Below are 24667 nucleotides of genomic sequence, written 5' to 3'. Positions count from 1 at the left end.
GTGTGTGTGTGTGTGTGTGTGTGTGTGTGTGTGTGTGCGTGCGCGTGCGTGTGCGTGTGCGTGCGTGTGCGTGCGTGCGCGTGCGTGCGTGCGTGTGTGTGTGTCCACATAGTGAGAGTGTGTGTGTGTGTGTCCACATAGTTAATGTGTGTGTGGTCGTGGCGTTTCAGTGGAAACAGTAACTAGGCCATTCTGAGGCGAGGAGGACATCAAAGGAGTTGTGTGCGTATACTCAACCTTCCACTTCCTGCGCAGGCAGGAAGTGACACGTACACGCAGCAATGAGAGACGGGGGCCGTTTTCTCTCTCTGAGAGATAAACCCACACATGCTAAATGTCAGAGAGAGAGAGTGAAGCAGTGTTGCCATGTCTGCTTTTATAAGCGACGGCTTGTTTTACTGTAAAATTGCTCGTAAATTGGTGGTTGCGTTTTTATTTTTGTGAGACGGGGGTCTTGTTGCTAAAAGTTTAGATCAGTGGTTCTCAAACATTGTCATGTCATGGACCCCCAAATCAATCTGTATTTGTCCACAAACACACATCTGAACATATTTGTGTGCCACGGACCCTGTACAAGATGTGTGTTAATATTCCACATTTTCAAGCGCACGCGTTGTGAACTTGTAGATCTGATATTTTCAAATACCCTACGCATATAGGTTAAAAGTACTCGTGTGGCCTATTGAAGTCACTTCTTTTGGGCTGGCTATAGTTTTCATAGACCCGGTTGGTTGCTTGTTTCTCTCACAAAATCTGGCAACGCTGCCCAGAAGAAGGATCAGGTCTAGTGACCTGAGAGAGAGAGAGAGAGAGAGAGAGAGAGAGAGAGAGAGAGAGAGAGAGAGAGAGAGAGAGAGAGAGAGACGCATAGACAGACAGACATACAGCATCAGTGTAGAGAGAGAGAGCGAGAGAGAGAGCATCAGTGTAGTGTAGTCCTGAGGAGTAGTTTGATGTTTAAGTAGTGATTGATAACATTATGATAGAGTTATTGAATGAGTAACAACATTAATGTATGTTCAGGTTTATATATCTATCTGTAGACTGAAATGACACGATGGCACAACCTCTGTGTTCTACTGATGATGATACTGATACAAACTGGTAAGAAAACTCACTGTACTTTACCTATTACTGTATATATAATGTTTTATTAAAGGAGAAGTTCACCCAAAACACATCACTTATTTTCTATCAATTAGGCTACACGGGTCAGAGGTCAATAGAAGACTCTTTGAGTCTCCTAACAGCAGTGCTGTAAAGTAACAAAGTATATTTACTCAAGTACTGTACTGTATTTAATTTTTGGGTATTTTTACTTTCTTCAATATTTCCAAATTTTCTATACTTTTACTTCTACTCCACTACATCTCAGAGGCAAATATTATACTTTTACTCCACTACAATTATTTGACAGCTTACTAGTTACTTTGTAGATTTTGATTATTATTATTAAACATATATTAACCACTACAGAACTATATACATTTCAGCCATTTGAAAACGGCCGATACAAGCTCACAATGTGTCACGAGGGGATGCATTGTGAGCTTTTAGATCTGCTATTTTCAAATGATTTGTATACATTTTGAACTTGAAAAATGGGACATTTGGCATAATGACTTTTAAGTAAATTTTGATGCTAATACTTTTGTGCTTTTACTCAAGTACATTTTTCATCCCAGAGTTTTACTTGTAACAGAGTATATCTCTATATTGCAGTATTGATATTTTTACTTAAGTAAAAAAATGTGAGTACTTTTTCCACCTCTGCTTACCAGAGTCTCCGCCGGTCATCAAAGTATTGTCTCAGGAATGAGACAAAAACTAAAACATCTCCATGAATTCAACGCTTCATGTGTAATTGATAGAAAATAAGTCATTTTTTGGGTGAACTACTCCTTTAAATTACTATTATTGTGTATACATATACATGTGTTATTAAATGTTTACAACTTTTGCATTTCTAAATGTTATTTGATAACAATGAGTAATAAGGGGTAGATATGTTTAAAACCTCATACATGTATTTGTTTATATATTTTAATTTATTTTATGTTCCTTGTTTTAAATTTATTATGTTCATGTTATGTATTATTAGTTTTTAACAGTGTCCGAATATAAACAAAAAATAATAATAATCAAAATCTTATTAAATATATAATGTGTTAATAAAAGTTTACAGCAGTGGTTCTCAAACCTTTCCTATGTTAAGGACCCCCAAATATATATACGTGTGGCCACGGACCCCCATCTGAAAATATGTTGTGCCAGGGACCCCTATAGAAGATTTGTGTTGTTAAAGGACAACTTTAGTTTTTTACAACCAAGGTTTATGTTTTAGATTGTAATTAAAGTAAATAAAATAAGAGTGTTAACATTTTTAAATGTACTGCTTTTTATAGTTTTAGCAATTTTCGCGATCTTTTTTACAGTGGGCGGGGGCATTCTGTCCGGTGGCTAAATATGTCTTTTTTTACACAATAACCTGGTGTTTTCTTTATTATTATGTACAGTAGCTCTTCTAACCCCCAATAACTCACATCTAACCAACAAAGACCACAGAACCTTTTTTATTGTGTAAAAAAGGCATATTTAGCCACTGGACAGAATGCCCCCGCCCACTGTAAAATATATCGCAACAATTGCCAAAACTGTAGAAAACACTACATGAAAAAAAATAACACTCATCTTTTATTTACTTTAATTACAAGCTAAAATATAAACCTTGGTTGTAAAAAACTAAAGTTGTCCTTTAAAATCTTTAAAATATACAATAATAAATATGATTTTATTTAATTTATTCAAATTCTTTCACGATTTCTTTGAAGATATCAGATCTACATAGATCGTAGATGGACTTTTTCCTAATAGCCGATAGGGGTAAAGTGACTGCACGGGGACCCCCTGGAACCTCCTCAAGGACCCCCTGGGGGTTCCCTGAACCGTGCTTTGAGAACCACTGGTTTAGACTTAATTTATTATAATTCATAATTCATCTTCAGTTACTGTCATTTTTAGTCATTTTTTCGTGAGATAAAATTCATAATGACCCTTTAATACCTGAGGCCGATTCTACAAATGTCTTCTAAATCTCAACAGTATTCTGAAAGAACGTATGTTTCTATTTCAGTGGTGCTCAAACTTTTTCATGTCAAGGACCCCCAAAATGATATGTATTTGTCCGCCGACCCCCATCTCAAAATGTTTAGTTCCAGGGACCCCCAGAAGCAAAGATTTGAGTTAAAAATGTTCACTTTAAAAATATATATATTCAAAGATTTGCACACATTTTCACGATTTTTCAAAAATAGCAGATCTACAAGCTCATAGCGCGGCACTCGGTGCCGCGCTATGAGCTTGTAGATCTGCTATTTTTGAATAGCCAAAGTGTAAAATAATGCTTTTTTTTTTAGCTCAAATCAAAAAGTGACACAGATGCGTCCCAGGTCTTAATGGGTTAAGTCAGTAGTCCGTATAGTTCAAACACTTCCAAGATTTTTCTAAAACGTTCAAAAATAGCAGATGTACAAGCGCTCAGCGCTGCACGAAGTGACGCGCTGTGAGCTTGTAGATCTGCTATTTTGTAATGGCCAACACAAAAATCTACAGTGACACAGAACTCACAACAGTGTCGCACGGCGAAAATAGTCGATCTACAAGCTCACAGTGCGTCACTCGCAAAACACAACGTGAGCTTGTACATCAGATATTTTATTTTTACAATTATGGACAATATTTACCCACAACGACATGTCTAAATGTAACCAAATGGACCCGTAAGATCTGTAAGGGTCCATTTGGTTACATATGTACACTGTCAGTTAATTTAGCACTGTGGTCTGTGTTGTTATATTGCTTAAAGTTTACATTTCATTTTAATATTTCATTGATTTAAATCAATTTTATATTCATTATTTAATATTTCTTTACATATTTCATATTCTTTTTGAATTTATTATTGATTAAATGTTTTTACTGTTATCTTCAGTATTTAATATTGCGTTACACAATGTCATATTTTATTTTCATATCTATTTTATTGTAAGTGTTATATATAACACTTTATATATAATAATGTGTATTTTTATATTAATATTTCATGTACTTAGTTTTTATTTAATATTGATTTCCATATTTCATATTCTATTTTAATGTTACATTAATTCAAATGTTATCTTCAGTATTTAATATTGCGTTACATGTCATATTTTATTTGAATATCTTATTTTCATATTTATTATTTATTATTATTTATTTTTATTTTATTTTAATATTTCATGTACTTCGTAATTATTTTTTATTGCTTTACATATTTTATAATTTTATTTTCATATTTATGTTATTGTAAGTGTTATATATAACACGTTAAATATTTCACATGTATTTTATTTTTTAATATTGTATTATTTTCCAGACAGGGCGTGTGGTCAGATCTCAGTGAGGGTTCAAAGGTCAGCGGACACCCTGACCGTCTCCTGTCGGCTCCTTCACGACGAGAAGGTCAACCAGGTCAACTGGGAGCTGCTGACCACAGGAAGTGATGTCATGGTCAAGCTGGGCACCTTCCACCCGCAGCACGGGGTGCACGTAGAGCCACAGTCCATCAGGAGGATGGAGATACAGGGAGACGCTGTGGAGCGATCCTCTCTGCTGGAGATGACCCTCACAGAGAGAGGTCAGGTTTAGGTGTTTTTGTGACAAAATGTGACAAACTGTAGTAACTCTGAGGACCCCCTAGGGGTCCCGGACCCCCTGTTGAAGACCCTTGGACTAGAGTTCAGTAATCCCTCGTAATCCCTTGCACGGGGGCCACATGCAGCCCCCACCTTCACTTAAAGCGGCCCACAGGTTAATATCAGAATAGTGATATATTATTGATTTCAGCTGTTATGATTCTAAACATGCAAACATGACCCACTTTAATTACTTCAGTCTATATTAGTAGCTTAATGACTTGTATTAACATTCTGTTGTCTTTTTTATGTCCAATGTATTTGTATTTATGTTCATAAAGTTAAAATAAGTATAACTAAATGCATTTGACATTAAATAAAAATGTTACTTTTCAGGATTCCAATTCAAAAATAGCAAAATAATATCGGGATTCCAATTAAAAAATAACAGATCTACAAGCTCAAAACGTGTCGCTTTGAGCTTGCAGATCGGCTATATTTTTGCTACTTTTGTGTGACATAGAATGGCCCTACCGTATATGCAATGTGGCCCTCTGGAGTGTGGAAATACAGTGGCCCCCTCCATCATCAAAGTTGCATCACCTCTGACCTAGAGCATTCAAAGGATCAGACCCTTCCTCACCCAGGAGTCAGCCCAGCTCCTTATCCAGACATCAGTCATATCAGAACTTGACTATTGTAACTCTCTCCTTACTGGCCTCCTGGCATGTGCACTCAAAGGGATATTTCACCCAAGAAATGACTTATTTTCTATCAATTACTCACCCCATGGAGACTTGAATTCATGGAGATGTTTTAGTTTTTGTCTCATTCCTGAGACAATAATTTGATGACCGGCAGAAAGATGCTAATGATGTCTCTGGTAGGAGACTCAAAGTTGACACTTTATCCTACAGTTTCTCTGGCACAAAAAGGGAAATATCGACATCAGTATCGGCTATCGGCTAAATTGTTTGTTATTTTAAACATAATTTTAAACAATTGTAAATTGTTAGTCACTGTGGATAATAAGAGTGTCTGCTAAATGTCTACTTTGTAAATTGTCATTTCAGGCAAAGAGGAACAGATCTGCTGTGTTTTCAACACCTTTCCTTCTGGGGTGTTGAAGAAATGTGCCAACATCACTCACACAGGTATTTAAATATTTACACACACACACACACACACACACACACACACACACACACACACACACACACACACACACACACACACACACACACACACACGCACACACATATATATGTATATGTGTATGTCATTGATAATGATACAATATTTTTTGTTTTTAAAGCGATTAATGAATGTTTGCAGAAAGAGTCTATAAGTGTCGATCTAAAATCAGATTAATCTGCAAAATAAGGTGGATGAAATGTGATTTAAAAGACCTGCGTGTTGCTGTTAAATGTGAAAGCCATAGGTGGAGAGACTGACACACGTGTCATTTCATGCTTCTGTGGCTCGATCGCGCCCACGGCTCGCGCTGTGGGCGACCGAGCTCTAGCAGCGTGTCGGCTGCACTACAGATAGTGGAACAGATAGTTAACCCATTAAGACCTGAGGCCATTCTTAAAAATGTTTTCTAAATCCTAACAGTTTTTTGAAAAAAAATAAAAAAATATATATATATCACGCGCGGCACTCGGTGCCGCGCTATGAGCTTGTAGATCTGCTATTTTTGAATAGCCAAAGAAATCTAAAGTGACACAGATGCGTTCCAGGTCTAAATGGGTTCATCTTAGAATCATATGAGGTTTCCTCATATGACACGATGTCTGTAACATGTGTGTCACATGTCACATGTAGATGGACGGTCAGGACCCCCGGGGGGGGGGGGTTCCCAAATGATTTTGGAAGGGTCCCCAGATGATTAGCTTAATGTGCAACATTGTTTTCTCACTCGACAGTAAACAAACCAACATACAGTATAAGTGTATACAGGGTATCTGCACATTTATAAAGATACTATTTAATGACTTGTCACTTTTAACACCTTTTTAATACCAAATTGGCCAAATTGTCAAATATTACATAATAAAGAGGGAAACATTGTGAAAATAGCCGATCTACAAGCTCACAACGCCTGTAGTTCTGCTATTTTTTCACAATGTTTATCTGTGGAACCGAGTCAAACTAAACAATTCCAAGTGCGTGTCAGGGTGTGTGGGGGGGGGGGGGGGGAGTCCCCAGTTGAAATATGATTATTTTGGGGGGGGGGGGGGGGGACGCGGCCGGAAAAGGTTAAGAACGACTGCACAAGTGGTTGGCAATAGCCATGCCCTGAGACCCTTAAAGGAGAAGTTCACCCAAAAAATGACTTATTTTCTATCAATTACACCCCCCATGAAACCTTGAATTCATGTAGATTTATTTTAGTTTTTGTCTCATTCCTGAGACAATAATTTGATGACCGGTGGAAAGATGCTAATGTCTCCGGTAGGAGACACAAAGACTCTTTGAGTCTCCTACCGAAGCCACTGCTGGCTCATCAAATTATTGGCTTAGGAATGAGACAAAACAATCCATGGGGTGACTAATCCATAGAAAAAAAGTCATTTTGGGGGTGAACTATCCCTTTAACACATTGACCGCCAGAGGTTAATCTCATGATGTACTCACCAGTGCCAACGTTTGATTGTTGTTTTTTGTTTATTTCACGTCGCCATAGACCTTGTTAAAATCCGTAAGATTGTGCTGTGCACTGTTTGTAAACATCGTGGAGATCTGCCTGGTTCGAGCAGTGAAGACCACGTGTCAAACGGGGCATCCATGTTGTAGTTAGAACGGTTTATGTTAAACAGTGATCACCGAGGAGAAAAAACTACAAGGAGAAAATGGGGTTTCAGTTTCGTCATTAGAACGGAGGCCGACGGGATCGGCAAAACCGGATCCCGAATAATTCCGTTTCCGGTGGTGTTACAATGAAATGTGCCGTATCGAAAATTGAAAAAAGTTTTTTTTTTTCGAAAAAAAGGAAAAAGCACCAGTTGGCGCATAGCCCGTAGGCTACGGGATCGGCGCTTTACGGTTGGATTTATCGTCCCGTAGGCTACGGGCCTGGCGGTCAATGTGTTAATGGCACCCATGAGTGTGCGGTGCACACCTCTAGGAGCTAACCTGTAGCATGGTGTCTGCTGTGTTTTCAGAATCCTCCACACAGACGCTTCCTGATGATGTCACTGAGGATGTGAAACAAGGTGAGCTCATACACGTTTATGTGTAGAGGCCTACGGCACGTTTAGACTACCGTGGCAACAGCCTGTGGCTATTTTTGAGAAAGCGTGTAAATGTGTGCAAATCTTTAAAGCGAAGATCTTTAAGGCGAACATTTGTAACTCAAATCTTCTGGGGGTCCCTGGAACAACATATTTTGAGATGGGGGTCCACGTTCGAATTCATATTCATTTTGGGGTCCTTGACATGAAAAAGTTTGAGAACCACTGACATAGTAACATACTTTTTTTTCAAAAAAAAAGTTAGGATTTAGAAGCCATTTTGTAGAATCGGCCTCAGGTCTTAAGAGTTTTTTTTTAATTTTTTTTGAAAAACAATGTTCAGAACCCAAGATATCATGATTTAAAGATTTGCTGCTCCATTCACTTCTTGTTCAACATCTCCTGAGCACTTTTTTTTTTTTTTACAATGTATTTTTGGCCTTGGCACAGGGATGATAAAGCCAGAAATAAGTTTGGCACTGAATGAGTTAATGGGTTAAATTTGGGTAAAGTGAATAAATGGGCTTCGTCCCTCTCTTTATATGCTAATGATCAATGGAGAGTTCAGATGGACTGGTTAACCCACTGAGGAGAAAATGACAATGTATTCATGTATCAGACACTCTTTATCCAGAGTGACTTACAGTAAACAAGATAAACACATAGAATACTGTACATACAGACAGTGTAGTGTCTCAGTGAACTATAGGATCACATGGTAAACCAGTCAGTTTAGCTGAGTTTACTGTTTACCAATCAGTCTAAACAATACACTATGAACATAACATTATGTACTCTATGTACAATGACACTATAGAGGCAGCCAGGTAAACAATGAACCTGAATCTAAACCTTTCTAATGTGTGTGTGTGTGTGTGTGTGTGTGTGTGTGTGTGTGTGTGTGTGTGTGTGTGTGTGTGTGTGTGTGTGTGTGTGTGTGTGTGTGTGTGTGTGTGTGTGTGTGTGTCAGTGTCAGAGGCGGACCCACCGAGGCATGAGAAGGAGGAAGGGGAGGAGCCTAAGGATCACAGGGAGGGTCTTCTTCGTTGGTGTCTGTTGGTGGCAGGATGTCTGGTGTATCTGTCCTCCATCTGCATCTGTGTGTACTATGTGTGGAGATGTTGTTACCGGGCCTGTACCAGGTACACACACACACACACACACACACACACACACACACACACACACACACACACACACACACACACACACACACACACACGTTTGTGTTACTATACTTGTGAGGACATCAACACTTTAGGAAAGCCATTTTATGAATGCCATTTAAAAATATATATATATATTTTTAACCGTAAGCCTAGAGCCGAAAAACAGCTGATCTATAAGCTCACAACGCGTCGCGCTGCGACGCGTTGTGAGCTTATAGATCAGCTATTTTTCGGTGCATGACACTGGCGCGCAACAACAAAGTATAAATCATGTTGAACTCTAATTCCAATCCCCAAACCTAACCTCTAAATGTCTAATCCTAACCTGAACCTGAATTGTAAACTTATCTCTAAAAATCGTTTTTTAACTATAAAACAACCATTTGCATTGTGAGGAAAACGGTCCTCACAATGTATATTTCTTCAAATTCTACTATACTTGGTCCTAGCAAGTATAGTAATACAAACACACACACACACACACACACACACACACACACACACACACACACACACACACACACACACACACACACACACACACACACACACACACACATCTGTGTGTACTATGTGTGGAGATTAGAGGTCTTCGGGTAAAGCATGTAACCCGAAATCCCCGGTTTCCGACCCGTACCCGGCTCGGTCACGGGTCCATTCACAAGAAGTGACTCCGGGTCCGGGTCGGATCCGTTTCAGTTTGTCTGGGGTCTCGGGGCTCAGACTGTGAGATGGAGTGGACCTGGCGGGCGGGCGAGGAGGGAGGGAGGGAGGGAGGGGGGTCGCTCAGAAGACAGTTGACTGGCAGTGACACAGTCAATGACTGGCTGCTATTTATATTATCATATCACTACATAATGTTAGATGGCCATATATTAACACATTCGGTGCCAGAATTTTATAATAACAGATTACGTTCGGTGCCAGAAATCTCACCGCTGAGCTGCACGACGAGCAATCCATGTGAAACAAAGCATGAGGAATTTTGACCGATGGTCCTGGCTAACGCCTGGAACGATAACATCTTTACCGCGGGTCACAATGGCGGAGCGATCGCGCATACAAAATGAGTCGTTTTCCCCAACGTAAAAAGTTTCTGAGTTATAGGAGTTTTAGAGAAGGAGATAGAATGGAAGCGGATGGGAGCCATGTTTTTTGGCACAGTGATCTATAAGGCCCTTCCTTCTCAGAATCACCTATGGTGATTCCAGAGCTGCTCCAGCCCCTCCCGTGTGGGAAAAAACAAAAAGACTGAAAACACGGTTCAGACCGTGTTTGGCACCCGATGTGTTAACAAGAATAGGATGATTAAAAAATCTTTATGTCTGTATTAGCCTTGATGATCATCTTGACCCAAGCCTCTGTCTGTATCAGAAACAACTTTGGACAGGTGTACTTTAAGTACTTTTTGATACCAATACTTTTGTACTTTTGCTCAAGTAAATTTAGAATTGCGGACTTGTACTTCAGAGTGTTTTTATATTGCAGTATTGATACTTTTACTTAAGTAAAAAATATGAGGACTTTTTCCACCACTGAGAATGCATTACGCGCACGCACGCACACACACACACACACACACACACACACACACACACACACACACACACACACACACACACACACACACACACACACACACACACACACACACACACATTCCTTTGAGGTTAAATCTAACTGTGTTCCCCTCTTTTTTCATCTCATTTCCAGGAAGAGAGTTTATGAGATCCATAAACATCAGAACATCTCCAGTGTTGACAGTGAGGTAAGGCTGACTCATAAATATCACTATAACAGTAAAGGTTTTTGTTTTTCTTATTTTAAACTGGACTCACAGTAAAGGTTTTTATTTTCTTATTTTAAACTGGACTCACAGTAAAGGTTTTTATTTTCTTATTTTAAACTGGACTCACAGTAAAGGCTTTTATTTTCTTATTTTAAACTGGACTCACAGTAAAGGCTTTTATTTTCTTATTTTAAACTGGACTCACAGTAAAGGCTTTTATTTTCTTATTTTAAACTGGACTCACAGTAAAGGTTTTTATTTTCTTATTTTAAACTGGACTCACAGTAAAGGCTTTTATTTTCTTATTTTAAACTGGACTCACAGTAAAGGTTTTTATTTTCTTATTTTAAACTGGACTCACAGTAAAGGTTTTTATTTTCTTATTTTAAACTGGACTCACAGTAAAGGCTTTTATTTTCTTATTTTAAACTGGACTCACAGTAAAGGCTTTTATTTTCTTATTTTAAACTGGACTCACAGTAAAGGCTTTTATTTTCTTATTTTAAACTGGACTCACAGTAAAGGTTTTTATGTTCTTATTTTAAACTGGACTCACAGTAAAGGTTTCATCATGTGTTGATCCAACCCGATCGCCAGAGGAAACGTTCTCATTGAACGTTTTTCAACGTTTCTCAAAATCCGTGCATAGGCTACTGGAAAACCACAAATTCCGTGCATAGCCGCCTCGCATCTCCCCCATTGTGACTATAAACTATTTCGGAGCCGCGCAGTCTCAAGGGAATTGTCGCCGTGTGAAGGACCACCGAGCGAGCTAAAGCGAGCGAGTTGCCGTCCTGAACATTGCGACATTCCCTTGAGCCTACTCAGCGGCGTTTGAGTTACGTACCGATAGGCACAGAATCGTACATGTTGTTGTGGGGACTGCTCTACTTCCGGGTTTTTCCGGGTTGCGACTGGTTACGCCCACCGTGGGACTCCCCGTACATATGCACGGAATTTGGGGGTTTCTAGGCGACTATGCACGGAATGACGTGCACAAATCCGTGCAATGTATACTAATTCTCTGGCGATCAGGCTGGTTGATCAGAAGCTCAGTGACCTTTTAGTAAACAACACATGACACGCCCCCTTCAGATGACAAGCCCAGATAACAGGCTGACGCACACTGACTACACTGTGACACAATACCATGAATGTCACCTTTGATATGTACCTGTGTGTGTGTGTGTGTGTGTGTGTGTGTGTGTGTGTGTGTGTGTGTGTGTGTGTGTGTGTGTGTGTGTGTGTAGGCTAATGTCTCTGTTTGATTGAATACTTGTATCAGTCAGACATGTAAACGGCACAATAAGGCACAGTCAGACATTTAGGCTGAAAGGATAACGTCAGGCTGAAATCTCCATATTTCAAAAAAAATAGCAGATCTACAAGCTCACGGCGCGGCACAGAGTGCCGTGCCGTGAGCTTGTAGATCTGATATTTTTGAATAGCCAAAAGAAACCGACTGCCAACATGTTTGGACCTCAGAAGGTTCTTCATCAGGACCAACAAGTATTAACTAGAGCAGTGGTTCTCAGAGTGGGGTCCGGGGACCCCCAGGGGTCCTTGAGGGAGTTCCAGGCGGTCCCCAGCTAAATGATAGATAGTTAGGAACCAAATGGACCCTTATGGGTCTGTAGCTCTGAGAGTGTACTGATTTTACGATATAAATTGGGGTCCCAGAGGTATAAATGCCATTAAATGGGGGTCTGTAGCCCTTATACATGTCAAACTGGGGGTCATTGAATTTAAAATGGTTGAGAATCACTGCTAGAGCCGTATAAATCTTCTCTTATGGGGGTCCTGGCATATATTTTCAAATGGGGGTCCGTGGGCTAAAACGTGTCAATTTGGGGGTCCATGACATGAAGAAGTTTGAGAACCAGTGAACTAGAGCTATAGTGACTACATAATGACTACATTGTATGTCGTAAAGTAACTAAGTACATTTACTCAAGTACTGTACTTAAGTACAATTTTGAGATACTATTACTTTACTGGAGTCTTTCCAATTGTCTATACTTTTACTTCTACTCCACTACATCTCAGAGGCAAATATTGTACTTTTACTACGCTACAATTATTTGATAACTTTAGTTAATTTGCAGATATAAATTATTACATCATAAAACATACATTAACCACTTTAGCCCTATTTTATACATAGGCTATTTGAAAATAGCAGATCTACAAGCTCACAACGCGACGCGTTGTGAGCTTGTAGATCGGCTATTTTCAAACATTTCAATACTTTTACTTTTGGTACTTTAAGTACATTTTGATACCAATTGTTTTATTCTTTTACTCAAGTAAATGTTTAATTCCGGACTTTTACTTGTAACAGAGCCCTTCTACATTGCAGTATTGATACTTTTACTTAGTAAGTAAAACATTTGAGTAGTTTTTCCACCACTGGTATCGATTGGAACAAAGGTTTCCTGAAAAGTAAGAGTTTTGTACAGACAGGTTTCCACCTGACAGACAGAGAGGTGGAAACCTGTGGGACGTGTGTGTGTGTGTGTGTGTGTGTGTGTGTGTGTGTGTGTGTGTGTGTGTGTGTGTGTGGGCTTTATTATCACTGCATAACCTTTTCCATCAGCACTTTCTACACATCCTGTGTGTGTGTGTGTGTGTGTGTGTGTGTGTGTGTGTGTGTGTGTGTGTGTGTGTGTGTGTGTGTGTGTGTGTGTGTGTGTGTGTGTGTGTGTGTGTGTGTGTGTGTGTGTGGGTGTGTGTGGGTGTGTGTGTGTACTCGATAGCAGCATCCTGTTTCTCACCATCGAAATAAGCCCATGGTCTGTGTGATGGTGTCGGTGGTTGAAGAAGTAATCAGATTGGTTAACATAATAATCAAACATATGCTTCTATTAGGGCTCTCATCTTTCCTCAGTAATGATATTCGAATATTGGTCTTAAAAATTTGCAGATATTCGAATATATTCGAATTAGGGCTGGGACTTTAACTGATTAATTTCGATTCATTAATTACAGAAAATTAACGCGATTAAAAACATTAATCGCATTTTAATCGTGCTTAGTTTTTGCACCTTCTCACTGGACGAGTTTCAGGCGTACCAGTGCACCAACCAACAGACAACAAACCCCAGTGCACACAATGGGAGAAGAAGTGGATCAGACTGCTTTGCTTGGCCCAGTGGATGGAACATTTAGATTTAAAAAACTCTGATGGAAGCGTGGCCCTGAATCTCTGAACATATTCCTAAAATTTCTGCACTTTATGGTAAAACTTGCACTGATCTGTTGGTCTGTTTAGAACCACCTTGATAAAAAAAACAGCTATATTTTGTTGCTTAAACTTGTGTATTCACTCATTGATTCATTCGTACTGTATACAAAAATCAGTTTGAACTGAAAAAAATTGCTTCTCAGGTCAAATATTGATATGCGATTAAAATGCGATTAATTAATCACAAAGCCTCTAATTAATTAGATTATTTTTTTAAATCAAGTCCCAGCCCTAATTCGAATATTATTATTATAAAAAAAAATATATTAATTTATTAAAAAAAAAAAAAAATCAATACTTTTTTTGACAGAAACAGTACAAAAAAACAATGTATCGAGTGCTCAGATCCAATAAAACATATATTTTGTTTGTTTGTATAACTTGATACATTGTGTTTTGTATTGTCCCTGTCAAATAAACATTAAAAATATATATATTTATATATTTTTTTTAATACTCGAATATTCATTTTCATATTCGAATATACATATTTTCCCAATATTTGAATATCGAATATTTATTTGACAGCCCTAGCTTCTATACCAGGGGTCTTCAACAGGGGGTCCGGGACCCCCTAGGGGGTCCTCAGAGCTACTACAGGGGGTCCGCCAAATCTTTGTGTGATCGGATTTAGTTTTTTTACATTAACCACTTGAACCCTAGAATTCCTTTTCTGAGGGGAACAGTAGCCGAAAATAGCAGATCTACAAGCTCTCAACGCCTCGCACTGCGAGGCGTTGAGAGCTTGTAGATCTGCTATTTTTGGCAAAGAGGTATAGGTGTAGAGGAAAAAAAAAAAAAAAAAACTTTAATCTTAAACACAATTTTATACAATAGGCCTATAGAGTAGGGGGTCCCTGCTTCATCTCTCTCTCAGCTAGGGGGTCCCTGGCCTGAAAACGTCTCTGTTATGTTGAAACACGTCCGTTGCTCTGTCCGTAGAGAGGTTCCTAAAACGATGTGAAAAAGACATGTATTGTTTACTGGCTGTTTTCACGGTTTCCATGACGTTACTGAGCCGTAGCACCTTCAGACTTTTTTGTTTTTTTAATCTGGCGTGCTGCGGGCGTTCTGATTTGCAAGTTCCCAGTAGTATAAAGTAACTGAGTGCATTTACTCAAGTACTGTACTTAAGTACAATTTTGAGGCACTTCAACTTCTTTCCTGGAGTATTTTTTAAATACTTTTATTTTCTACTCCACTACATCTCAGAGGCAAATATTGTACTTTTACTCCACTACAATTATTTGAAAACTTTAGTTACTTTGTAGATACAAATAATTATATTATAAAACATACATTAACCACTTCAGCCCTATTTTATACCTATGCTATTTGAAAATAGCAGATCTACAAGCTCACAACGCGTCGCATTGCGACGTGTTGTGAGCTTGTAGATCTGCTATTTTCAAACATTTTAGATCTTTTACTTTTGGTACTTCAAGCATATTGTGATGCCAATGCTTTTGTACTTTTACTCAAGTAACATTTTGAACACGTGCCTTTTACTTGTAACAGAGTACTTCTTACATTGTGGTATTGATACTTTTACTTAAAGGGCAAGACCGCTTTGGTAGAGGTTTGGGTCGTGTAGTTATCTTGTCAGGATGAAAAAATTATTGATCCATTGATTAGAAATTGATCATTCAAAATGTGCTCCTCATTGACTTGTATTCTATGGTGAAACAGCTCTAAAAGTCATTCTTTCAGCACATAAAGAACACAAACAAAGCTGATTCAGACAATATAGAACATCACCAAACCCACTACTGTTTATTTTTCAAATAAAAATGGCAACTTCCTGTTGATTTTACGATTTGAAGATGTGGATCCAGATCCACCGATCCAGTCCGTGTTTTCTTCCTAGTAAAAATAGTAAAATCAACAGGAAGTTGACATTTTTATTTAAAAAACAAACAGTACTGGGTTTTGTGACGCTATTATATATTGTCTGAATCATCTTTGTTTGTGTTCGTTTACGTGCTAAAAGAGTGACTTTGAGAGCTGTTTCACCGTACATTTTAAGTCAATGAGGAGCATATTTTGAATTATTAATTTCTAATCAATAGAGTAATCGTTTTTTATTTCTTATCCACCTTTGGAGTTACATCATGGCAAGGTAACTACACAACCCAAACCTCTACCAAAGTGGTCTTGCCCTTTAACCGACCTGGAACTGTGTCATTTTTAGATTTGAGCTAAAAAGCATTATTTACACTTTGGGCTATTCAAAAATAGCAGATCTACAAGCTCGTAGCGCGGCACCGAGTGCCGCGCTACGAGCTTGTAGATCTGCTATTTTTGAAAAATCGTGAAAATGTGTGCAAATCTTTGAATATATATATATTTTTAAAGCGAACATTTTTAACTCAAATCTTTGCTTCTGGGGGGTCCCTGGAACAACATATTTTGATGGGGGTCCGTGGCCAAAAACATATCATTTTGGGGGTCCTTGACATGAAAAAGATTGAGCACCACTGATATAGAAACATACGTTTTTCAGAATACTGTTGAGGTTTAGGAGACATGTAGAATCGGCTTCAGGTCTCAATGGGTTAAGTAAAAAAATTCAGTACTTTTTTTCCACCATTGAGAGTTCCCCGTATGGTGGGGGAATTTATTGAGTGATGTCGTGTGATGGGGGTGTGGCCATGTGGCCGCAGGATACTGAATAAAACACACATAAAGCAGGTATTTCTTCACTTCCTGTGTTTGCTGGAACTAACAGCAACATCCTGTTCTCACCGTCACAATAAGACCGTGGTCTGTGTGACTTTAGTGGGTTTAGACCAAAAAAACATCAAAGTGTTGCTTTAATACCAGTGAAAACTAGGTAGTGCAGCTTTCCCAGTGAATCACAAACCTATTGACTTAAAGGGATAGTTCACCCCCCAAAATTACTTTTTTTTCCCTATAGATTAGTCACGCCGTGGAGACTTCAATTCATGGATATTTATTCGTTTTTGTCTCATTACTAAACCAATCATTTGATGATCAGCAGCGGTTCCGGTAGGAGACACAAAGAGTCTCCTTTGTGTCTCCTACCGGAACCGCTGCCTTCCAAAAACGAATAAATATCCATGAATTCAAGTCTCCATGGGGTGACTTAGATTTCAAACATAAGACACAACAAACAACAAGTACCTTGTGTGCAGTTGAATGTGTGTGTGTGTGTGTGTGTGTGTGTGTGTGTGTGTGTGTGTGTGTGTGTGTGTGTGTGTGTGTGTGTGTGTGTGTGTGTGTGTGTATGCAGAAGTAAACCTACGTTGTAATTGACATAATTACATTTTTTTTGGGGGGGTGAACTAACCCTTTAACTCGACCCTGTGTTGTTATGTGACACATTATTAGGGGTCCTTGGTACAAAATCCTTTCAGATGGGGGTCCGTGAGCCAAATACATATGAATCTGAAGACTCTTCAGAATCCACCTCAGCCCGTATAGCACTTGACCTTTAGCCTTGATGACAATGCAGTCTAATGCAGAGGTTAAATGTCATTTAGAATGAGATAGCATGTTATTTAGACATTGGTTGACCCTGACATCCTATAGTTTCTATAGTTTTAATGTAGAGATTACTTTTTTTTCTCCAGTATATAGTTTAGACCAGGGATCTTCAACAGGGGGTCCGGGACCCCTAGGGGGTCCTCAGAGTTACTACAGGGGGTCCGTCAAATCTTTGTGTGAGTGTGATATGATTTTTATTACCTTAACCACTTGAACCCTAGCATCCCTTTTCTGAGGAGAACTTTAGCCAAAAATAGCAGATCTACAAGCCCACAACACCTCGCGCTGCGAGGCGTTGTGAGCTTGTAGATCTGCTATTTTTGGCAAAGAGGTGTTTGGTGTAGAGGGAAAAAAGAGCAGACCAAGTAAACAAAAAAAGTTGAATCTGAAACACAATTTCATACAATATAGAGTAGGGGGTCCCTGCTTCATCTCTCTCAGCTAGGGGGTCCCTGGCCTGAAAACGTTGAAGACCCCCTGGTTTAGACTGATGCTATGTTCATGGTTAACATGTGATCCTCCTATATTCCTGAGGCACTGCACTGTCTGTGTGCATTCTGTGTGTTAAAGAGACAATGCCTCTAACTTGTAATTTGAGGGACCTTGACTTGACCATGTTTAGAGAACCACTGATATATATATATTTTTTTAAACGTTTTGTTTATTTGTTTTTGTTATTTTACATACTCATAGGTAGTACAGACACTTATTGAAGTAACTAAGCAAATAAACAGAGTATCTCCAAACAGTGAGAGTAAGATATAAACAACATCCAAACAAAACAAAACAAAAAACAGACAACACTCACAAAGAAAAAAATAACAGACAACAAAACAAATACACAACGTAAAATCTCCGAAAACATGTATGTATATAGAAAACAGTCCATGATCTATAAACGCTGCATCGAGTTAGGCACAGGTCATTGAAAGCAATTGTACATGTCCCCCCCCCCCCCCCCACCGCTAGAGAAATGTTCTTTGGTTTCCTGTCATCACCAGCTCGCTCTCAGCGTTGGTTTCCTGTCCATTTGAGTTGTACATTCTACACTGTGAAGTCATCAGTGTTCATTTAACTCTGAGAGGGTACAAATGGAACCAAATAGACCTGTAAGGGTCCATTTGTTACACTCTCAGAGTTACAGACCTGTAAGAGTCCATTTGGTTCCATTTGTACACTCTCAGAGTTACAGACCTGTAAGGGTCCATTTGGTTCCATTTGTAGACTCTCAGGGGAGAGGGATTAAGCTTTAACCTGGTTTAAATCAAGGTTTATCTATTAATCCAGTTGCACCAACCTTTAAACCTAGTTTCCACTAACCAGGTTTAGTTTTAAACCATCCTTTTAATCTTGGTTTTCCACTAACTTGGTTAGATCTACAAGCTCACAACAAGCAGATCTACAAGCTCACACTTGTGAGCTTGTAGATCTGCTATTTTCAAATTGCCTAGGTATAAAATAGGGCTTTTATAATGTAATATATTTGTATCTGCAAAGGAAGTAGTAACTACATTTTCCAAATAATTGTAGTAAAAGTACAATATTTGCCTCTGAGCTAGAGTAGAAATAAAAGTACTGAAAATTGTAAATACTCCAGTAAAGTAAAAATTACCTCAAATTTTACTTAAGTACAGTACTTGAGTAAATGTACTTGACCACTGAGATTGGTCTCCTATAAACTTCAATCAGTCAAATATTGGATTATTGTCTCAGAAATGAGACAGAAACAAAACCAAAATCTGCATTAATTCCAGACTTGGTGGGGTGAGTAATATTGATGGAAAATGAGTCATATTGTTTTGGGGCGAATTATTCCTTTAAAGTCTAATCTCATGTACATATCTGTTTCTATGTGGAACTACATTACTAAAGTGCCCCCACCTCTGTCACCATGACAACAGAGACAAAGTGCCACCTCTGTGTCACCGTGACAACGGGGACAAAGAGTAAAAAAACAAAAGAAAGCAACAGTCTTTCTGTCTAAACGTGTGGTTTCCTGTTGTTGATAAACTTCACCAAACCCTGTGGTTTAGAGGCTTCAGACCTCACGCTCTGAACAGTCACATGATGCATGGGACACACAACTCAGTGACACTCACATTTTGTACCTAAGTAAAAGTATCAATACTGCAATGTTGAAATACTTTGCAAGTAAAAGTCCTGAAGCCGATTCTACATGTCTCCTAAATCTCAACAGTTTTCTGAAAAACGTATGTTTCTGTATCAGTGGTGCTCAATCTTTTTCATGTCAAGGACCCCCAAAATTATATGTATTTGGCCGCGGACCCCCATCAAAATATTTTGTTCCAGGGACCCCCAGAAGCAAAGATTTGAGTTAAAAATGATCGCTTTAAAAATATATATATTCAAAGATTTGCACACATTTTCCAAAATAGCAGATCTACAAGCTCGTAGCACGGCACTCGGTGCCGCGCTATGAGCTTGTAGATCTGCTATTTTTGAATAGCCCAAAGTGTAAAATAATGCTTTTTAGCTTGAATCTAAAAATAATAACCTTAATGGGTTAAAGTACCAAAAGTAAAAGTACTCATTATGCAGAATGTCCCATTTCACAAGTTAAACAATTTTATTTTATTTTTAAATGGCAGATCTACAAGCTCACAATGCATCACGACGCATTGTGAGCTTGTAGATCTGCTATTTACAAATGGCCGAAATGTACACAGGGCTGAAGTGGTTAATGTTTGTTTTGTAATAATAATCAAAATCTACAAATTAACTAAAATGAAAAAAAACTAGACTCATAATTGCCATAAATACATTTAAAGCAAGTTTAAGAAGTAGTGAAAATAGCAGATCCACAAGCTCACAACGCGACGCGAAGCGACGCGTTGTGAGCTTGTAGATCTGCTATTTTCACAAGTGTTGGTCCCAGGCATAAATCTATTTCATCTTTTGGGTTATTGAGCAAAAAAGTGATGTAAACCATGCTCTGCAGTAAGGGACACGTCTATGTAGTTTACACATAAGGAGACGATTCCTTATTTCATATATTAACCCATTCAAACCGGGAACGCATCTGTGTGTCATTTTTAGATTTTTTTGGGCTATTCAAAAACAGCAGCTCTACAAGTGAGTGCCGTGCTATGAGCTTGTAGATATGCTATTTTGGGGGGGGGGGAAATCGTGGAAAATGTTCGCAAATCTATACTGTATATGTTTAAAGCAAACATTCATAACTCAAATCGTTGCTTCTGGGGGATTCTACAGATTTCTTCTAAATCCTAACAGTTTCTTCTTGAAAAAACGTATGTTGCTGTAATATCAGTGGTTCTCAAAAATGATACATGTATTTGGCCGTGGACCCCATCTCAGAATATTGTGTTCCAGGGACCCCCCCAGAAGTTGTAACAGAGTTAAAAATGCTTTTAAAAAATATATATATATTCAAAGATTTTCACAAATTTTCAAGATTTTTCAAAAAATAGCAGATCTACAAGCTCATAGCGTGGCACTCGGTGCTGCGCTATGAGCTTGTAGATCTGCTATTTTTTGAATAGCCAAAGAGATCCTTGCCATGGCTACCAACTACATCCTGTCTAACTAGTTGGACATTTTCTGTCGGCGTACCAACAGAAATGTTCAAATTGTTTCTCTTGTATGCTTAGTCACAACACAAATTGCACAGCCGTCCCAACAGAAATGACATCATGCTCAACACACAGGATACAAATATGCATTTTTCCTTTTTGTCTCAACATTCCAGAATACCTCAGAGGAACATTGTTCTGTGAGAAAGTAGTTTATCTTAAAGGCTTAAAGGAGGAGTTCACCCCAAAAATGACTTATTTTCTATCAATTACACACCCCATGAAGCCTTGATTTCATGGATTTATTTTAGTTTTTGTGGCATTCCTAAGACAATAATTTCATGACCGTGTGTATTTCCGGTAGGAGACAACAAATAATCTACTTTGTGTCTCCTACCGGATACATTAGCCGGTAGGAGACGGGAATCAAATTATTAGCTTAGGAATGCGACAAAAACAAAAAAGAATCCATGGATTCAAGGCTTCATGGGGTGTGCAATTGATAGAAAATAAGTCATTTTTTGGGTGAACTCCTCCTTTAAGTCACATGGTCTCAGTCGTTTGTCTCGTTTCTTCTATCCCTTCAGGGAAGCCGTGAAAATCCTCTTCAGAACCGAGCCCTCCCTGCGCTCCCTCCACCCGCCATCCAGACCCAGCCCCAAGCCCAGAGCCAGACCCAGAGCCAGGCCCAGAACCAGGCCCACAACCAGGCCCAGACCCAGAACCAGAACCAGACATCTCAGCCAAAAGGTTTCGATCCTTCCAAGCTGTACGCCAAGATCAAACTGGACCTGCTGTACGGCCGACTGTGGAAGACCTACCAGGGCTCAGCCAGGACCGCCTGGACCAACACCACGGCCCCCCAACACCAGCCCAGGACCACCTGGACCAACGCCACACCCCCACACCAACCAGAACACAAGGTCAATATTCTAAAACTCACCACAACATAAGGTACGGTAAACTTTATTAGTCAAATTTAAAAAAAGGTTCAGTTTACAGCAGGGGTCTTCAACAGGGGGTCCGGGACCCCTAGGGGGTCCTCAGAGTTACTAAAGGGGGGTCCGCCAATTCTTTATGTGACATGATTTTTCTTTTTACCTTAACCACTCGAAACCTTAGCATCCCTTTTCTGAGGAGAACTTTAGCCAATAGCAGATCTACAAGCTCACAACGCCTCGCAGCGTGAGGCGTTGTGAGCTTGTAGATCTGCTTGTAGAGCTTGTAGATCGGCTATCTTTGGCAAAGAGGTATAGGTGTAGAGGGGAAAAAAAGAACAGTAAACGTAAACAAAAAAAGTTGAATCTAAAAGAAAATTTTAAACAAAATAGAGGGGGTCCCTGCTTCATCTCTCTCTCAGCTAGGGGGTCCTTGGGCTGAAAACGTTGAAGACCCCTGTCCTATGCCAATGGATCAACTCCAAAGCAAAGCAGAAGGCTACGACGGTGCATGAACGCTCTGTGTTTGTGTTCTGGTCGAGCTGAGAGGGGTTCCAGATTCTGTGAGAGAAACAAGCGACGAGGTCTACGAAAACGAGCCCAAAAGAAGCGACCAGCTTCATCACCTGAGCCCTATTGCATACTTTGTAGGTCTTAATGGGTTAACCACTTAATGTGTTGTTGAGCGGAATCCCTCAGGGCTCTATGCTAGTGAATTTTCTGTTTTTGCTCTACATTAAATATCTTCGCAGGAAATACCCGGCATGCACATATTCTGATCAAATCACGGATCTCCATATGACTACAAGAAAATAGCTGATGCAATCAAGTGGTGAAGCTGGTGGCTTCTTTTGGGCTTGTTTTCATAGACCGTTCGTTCATGTTTCTCTCACAGAATCTGGAACCACTCTCAGCTCCACCAGAACATAAGCTACTAATAATGATAATAATAATAATAATAATTCTCTCCTCAGGCGTACTCTCTCCTTGGAGAACTTGGTCCGGTCCAGGGCGAGGACAGACCTTCAGAGTCTACCTCACAGACTGGACCAGTGGAGGAGCCTGGACCTCCACTGGACCTCCATGGACCTCCACTTCCACACTGAAGATAAGGACCTCCATGGACCTCCACTTCCACACTGAAGATAAGGACCTCCATGGACCTCCACTTCCACACTGAAGATAAGGACCTCCATGGACCTCCACTTCCACACTGAAGATAAGGACCTCCATGGACCTCCACTTCCACACTGAAGATAAGGACCTCCATGAACATAGACATATACGGTAGACGCCTCCTCTGTCTCTGAGGCATCTGTATCATGGCCACCATTTTGGAGAAGGCAAAGCTTCCTGACTACTGGCCAATCACAGCAACAACTAGATTCTGACAAGTCCCGGAAAAGACGCGCTGTGATTGGCCAGTAGTCAGGAAGCTTTGCCTTCTCCAAAATGGCGGCCGCGATACAGGTCGCTCCAATGAACTGCAGCAGCCAGTGAGGTATCTATAGGTTTCTATATCTATGTCCACTGACTGAACCTCCACGTCCACACTGAAGATAAGACCTGACTACAGCAGTGGTGGACAGTAACTGAGTACATTTACTCGAGTACTGTACTTAAAAGGAGCACTTCACCCATTTTCAACCACTTCACCCATTTTGACCCATTAGGACCTGAAGCCGATTCTACAAATGTCTTCTAAATCCCAACAGTAGTCTGGAAAAAAAAACGTATGTTTCTATATTAGTGGTTCTCAAACTTTTTCATGTGAAGGACCCCCAAAGTTTTATGTATTTGGCCGCGGACCCCCATCTCAAAATATGTTGTTCCAGGGACCCCCAGAAGAATTGAGTTAAAAATGTTCGCTTTAAAACAATATGTATTCAGAAGATTTACACACATTTTCACGATCTTTCAAAAATAGCAGATCTACAAGCTCATAGCGCGGCACTCGGTGCCGCGCTATGAGCTTGTAGATCTGCTATTTTTCAATAGCCCAAAGTGTAAAATAATGCTTTTTAGCTCAAATCTAAAAATGACACAGTTCCAGGTCTTAATGGGTTAAAACGAAACAAATTAGATTGAATATGTTATTTTACACAATACCAATGCTATGCACATGTACAGGAAGCATACACACGCACACGCACGCGCACGCGCACACACACACACACACACACACACACACACACACACACACACACACACACACACACAATAACTCCACAGTTATAAAATTCAAATGTTTCATTATTATTATTATTATTATTATTATTATTTAACTGTATTCATCATATCTCAAATGCTAAACAGGTGCTTTGAATTGTTGCATTAATTGCTATAGTAATATATATATATATATATATATGGAAAGAGATTTTATATTTTATTGTTTTGTACATTACTGTTACATTTTCATGATGTCATTAATTAAAGTCTTTTATAGCTGAAATGTGTTTGTTTTATAAGTTTAACACGTTTGAGAACCACTGCGTTTAACACAGTAGTTCTCAAACTCTTTCGTGCCAAGGACCCCCAAATTGATACGTATGTG

The 24667-nt window shown here is 39.3% G+C and overlaps 1 protein-coding gene across 3 annotated transcripts; it reads left to right on the top strand.

Moving 5' to 3' along the window:
- The first annotated feature begins 909 nt into the window (after window positions 1-909).
- On the top strand, window positions 910-23332 carry LOC311034834 (uncharacterized protein). 3 transcript variants are annotated; one of them, XM_084042855.1, is made up of 8 exons: window positions 910-1104; window positions 4418-4678; window positions 5750-5830; window positions 7844-7894; window positions 8883-9054; window positions 10795-10849; window positions 21760-22095; window positions 23085-23332. In XM_084042855.1, exons 1-8 carry the CDS (start codon window positions 1050-1052, stop codon window positions 23214-23216), a joined length of 1143 nt encoding a protein of 380 aa, XP_083898981.1. In that variant the 5' UTR covers window positions 910-1049; the 3' UTR covers window positions 23217-23332. The 3 variants fall into 3 exon arrangements, with proteins under 3 accessions (XP_083898981.1, XP_083898982.1, XP_083898983.1); XM_084042856.1 differs by lacking the exon at window positions 7844-7894 and having other exon boundaries at window positions 8889-9054; XM_084042857.1 differs by lacking the exons at window positions 5750-5830; window positions 7844-7894 and having other exon boundaries at window positions 8889-9054.
- Window positions 23333-24667: the final 1335 nt, after the last annotated feature.

The sequence above is a fragment of the Gymnoscopelus microlampas genome, assembly GCF_963454915.1.
Source record: "Gymnoscopelus microlampas genome assembly, chromosome: 19".
Lineage (NCBI taxonomy): Eukaryota > Metazoa > Chordata > Actinopteri > Myctophiformes > Myctophidae > Gymnoscopelus > Gymnoscopelus microlampas.
This window is presented reverse-complemented; position numbering and strand designations above follow the sequence as displayed.

Coding starts and splice junctions, on each gene's coding strand:
- LOC311034834 (XM_084042855.1), top strand. CDS start 1,050: ATGACACGATGGCACAACCTCTGTGTTCTACTGATGATGATACTGATA. Junction 1,105..4,417: donor GATGATACTGATACAAACTG/GTAAGAAAACTC, acceptor ATTATTTTCCAG/ACAGGGCGTGTGGTCAGATC. Junction 4,679..5,749: donor GATGACCCTCACAGAGAGAG/GTCAGGTTTAGG, acceptor TTGTCATTTCAG/GCAAAGAGGAACAGATCTGC.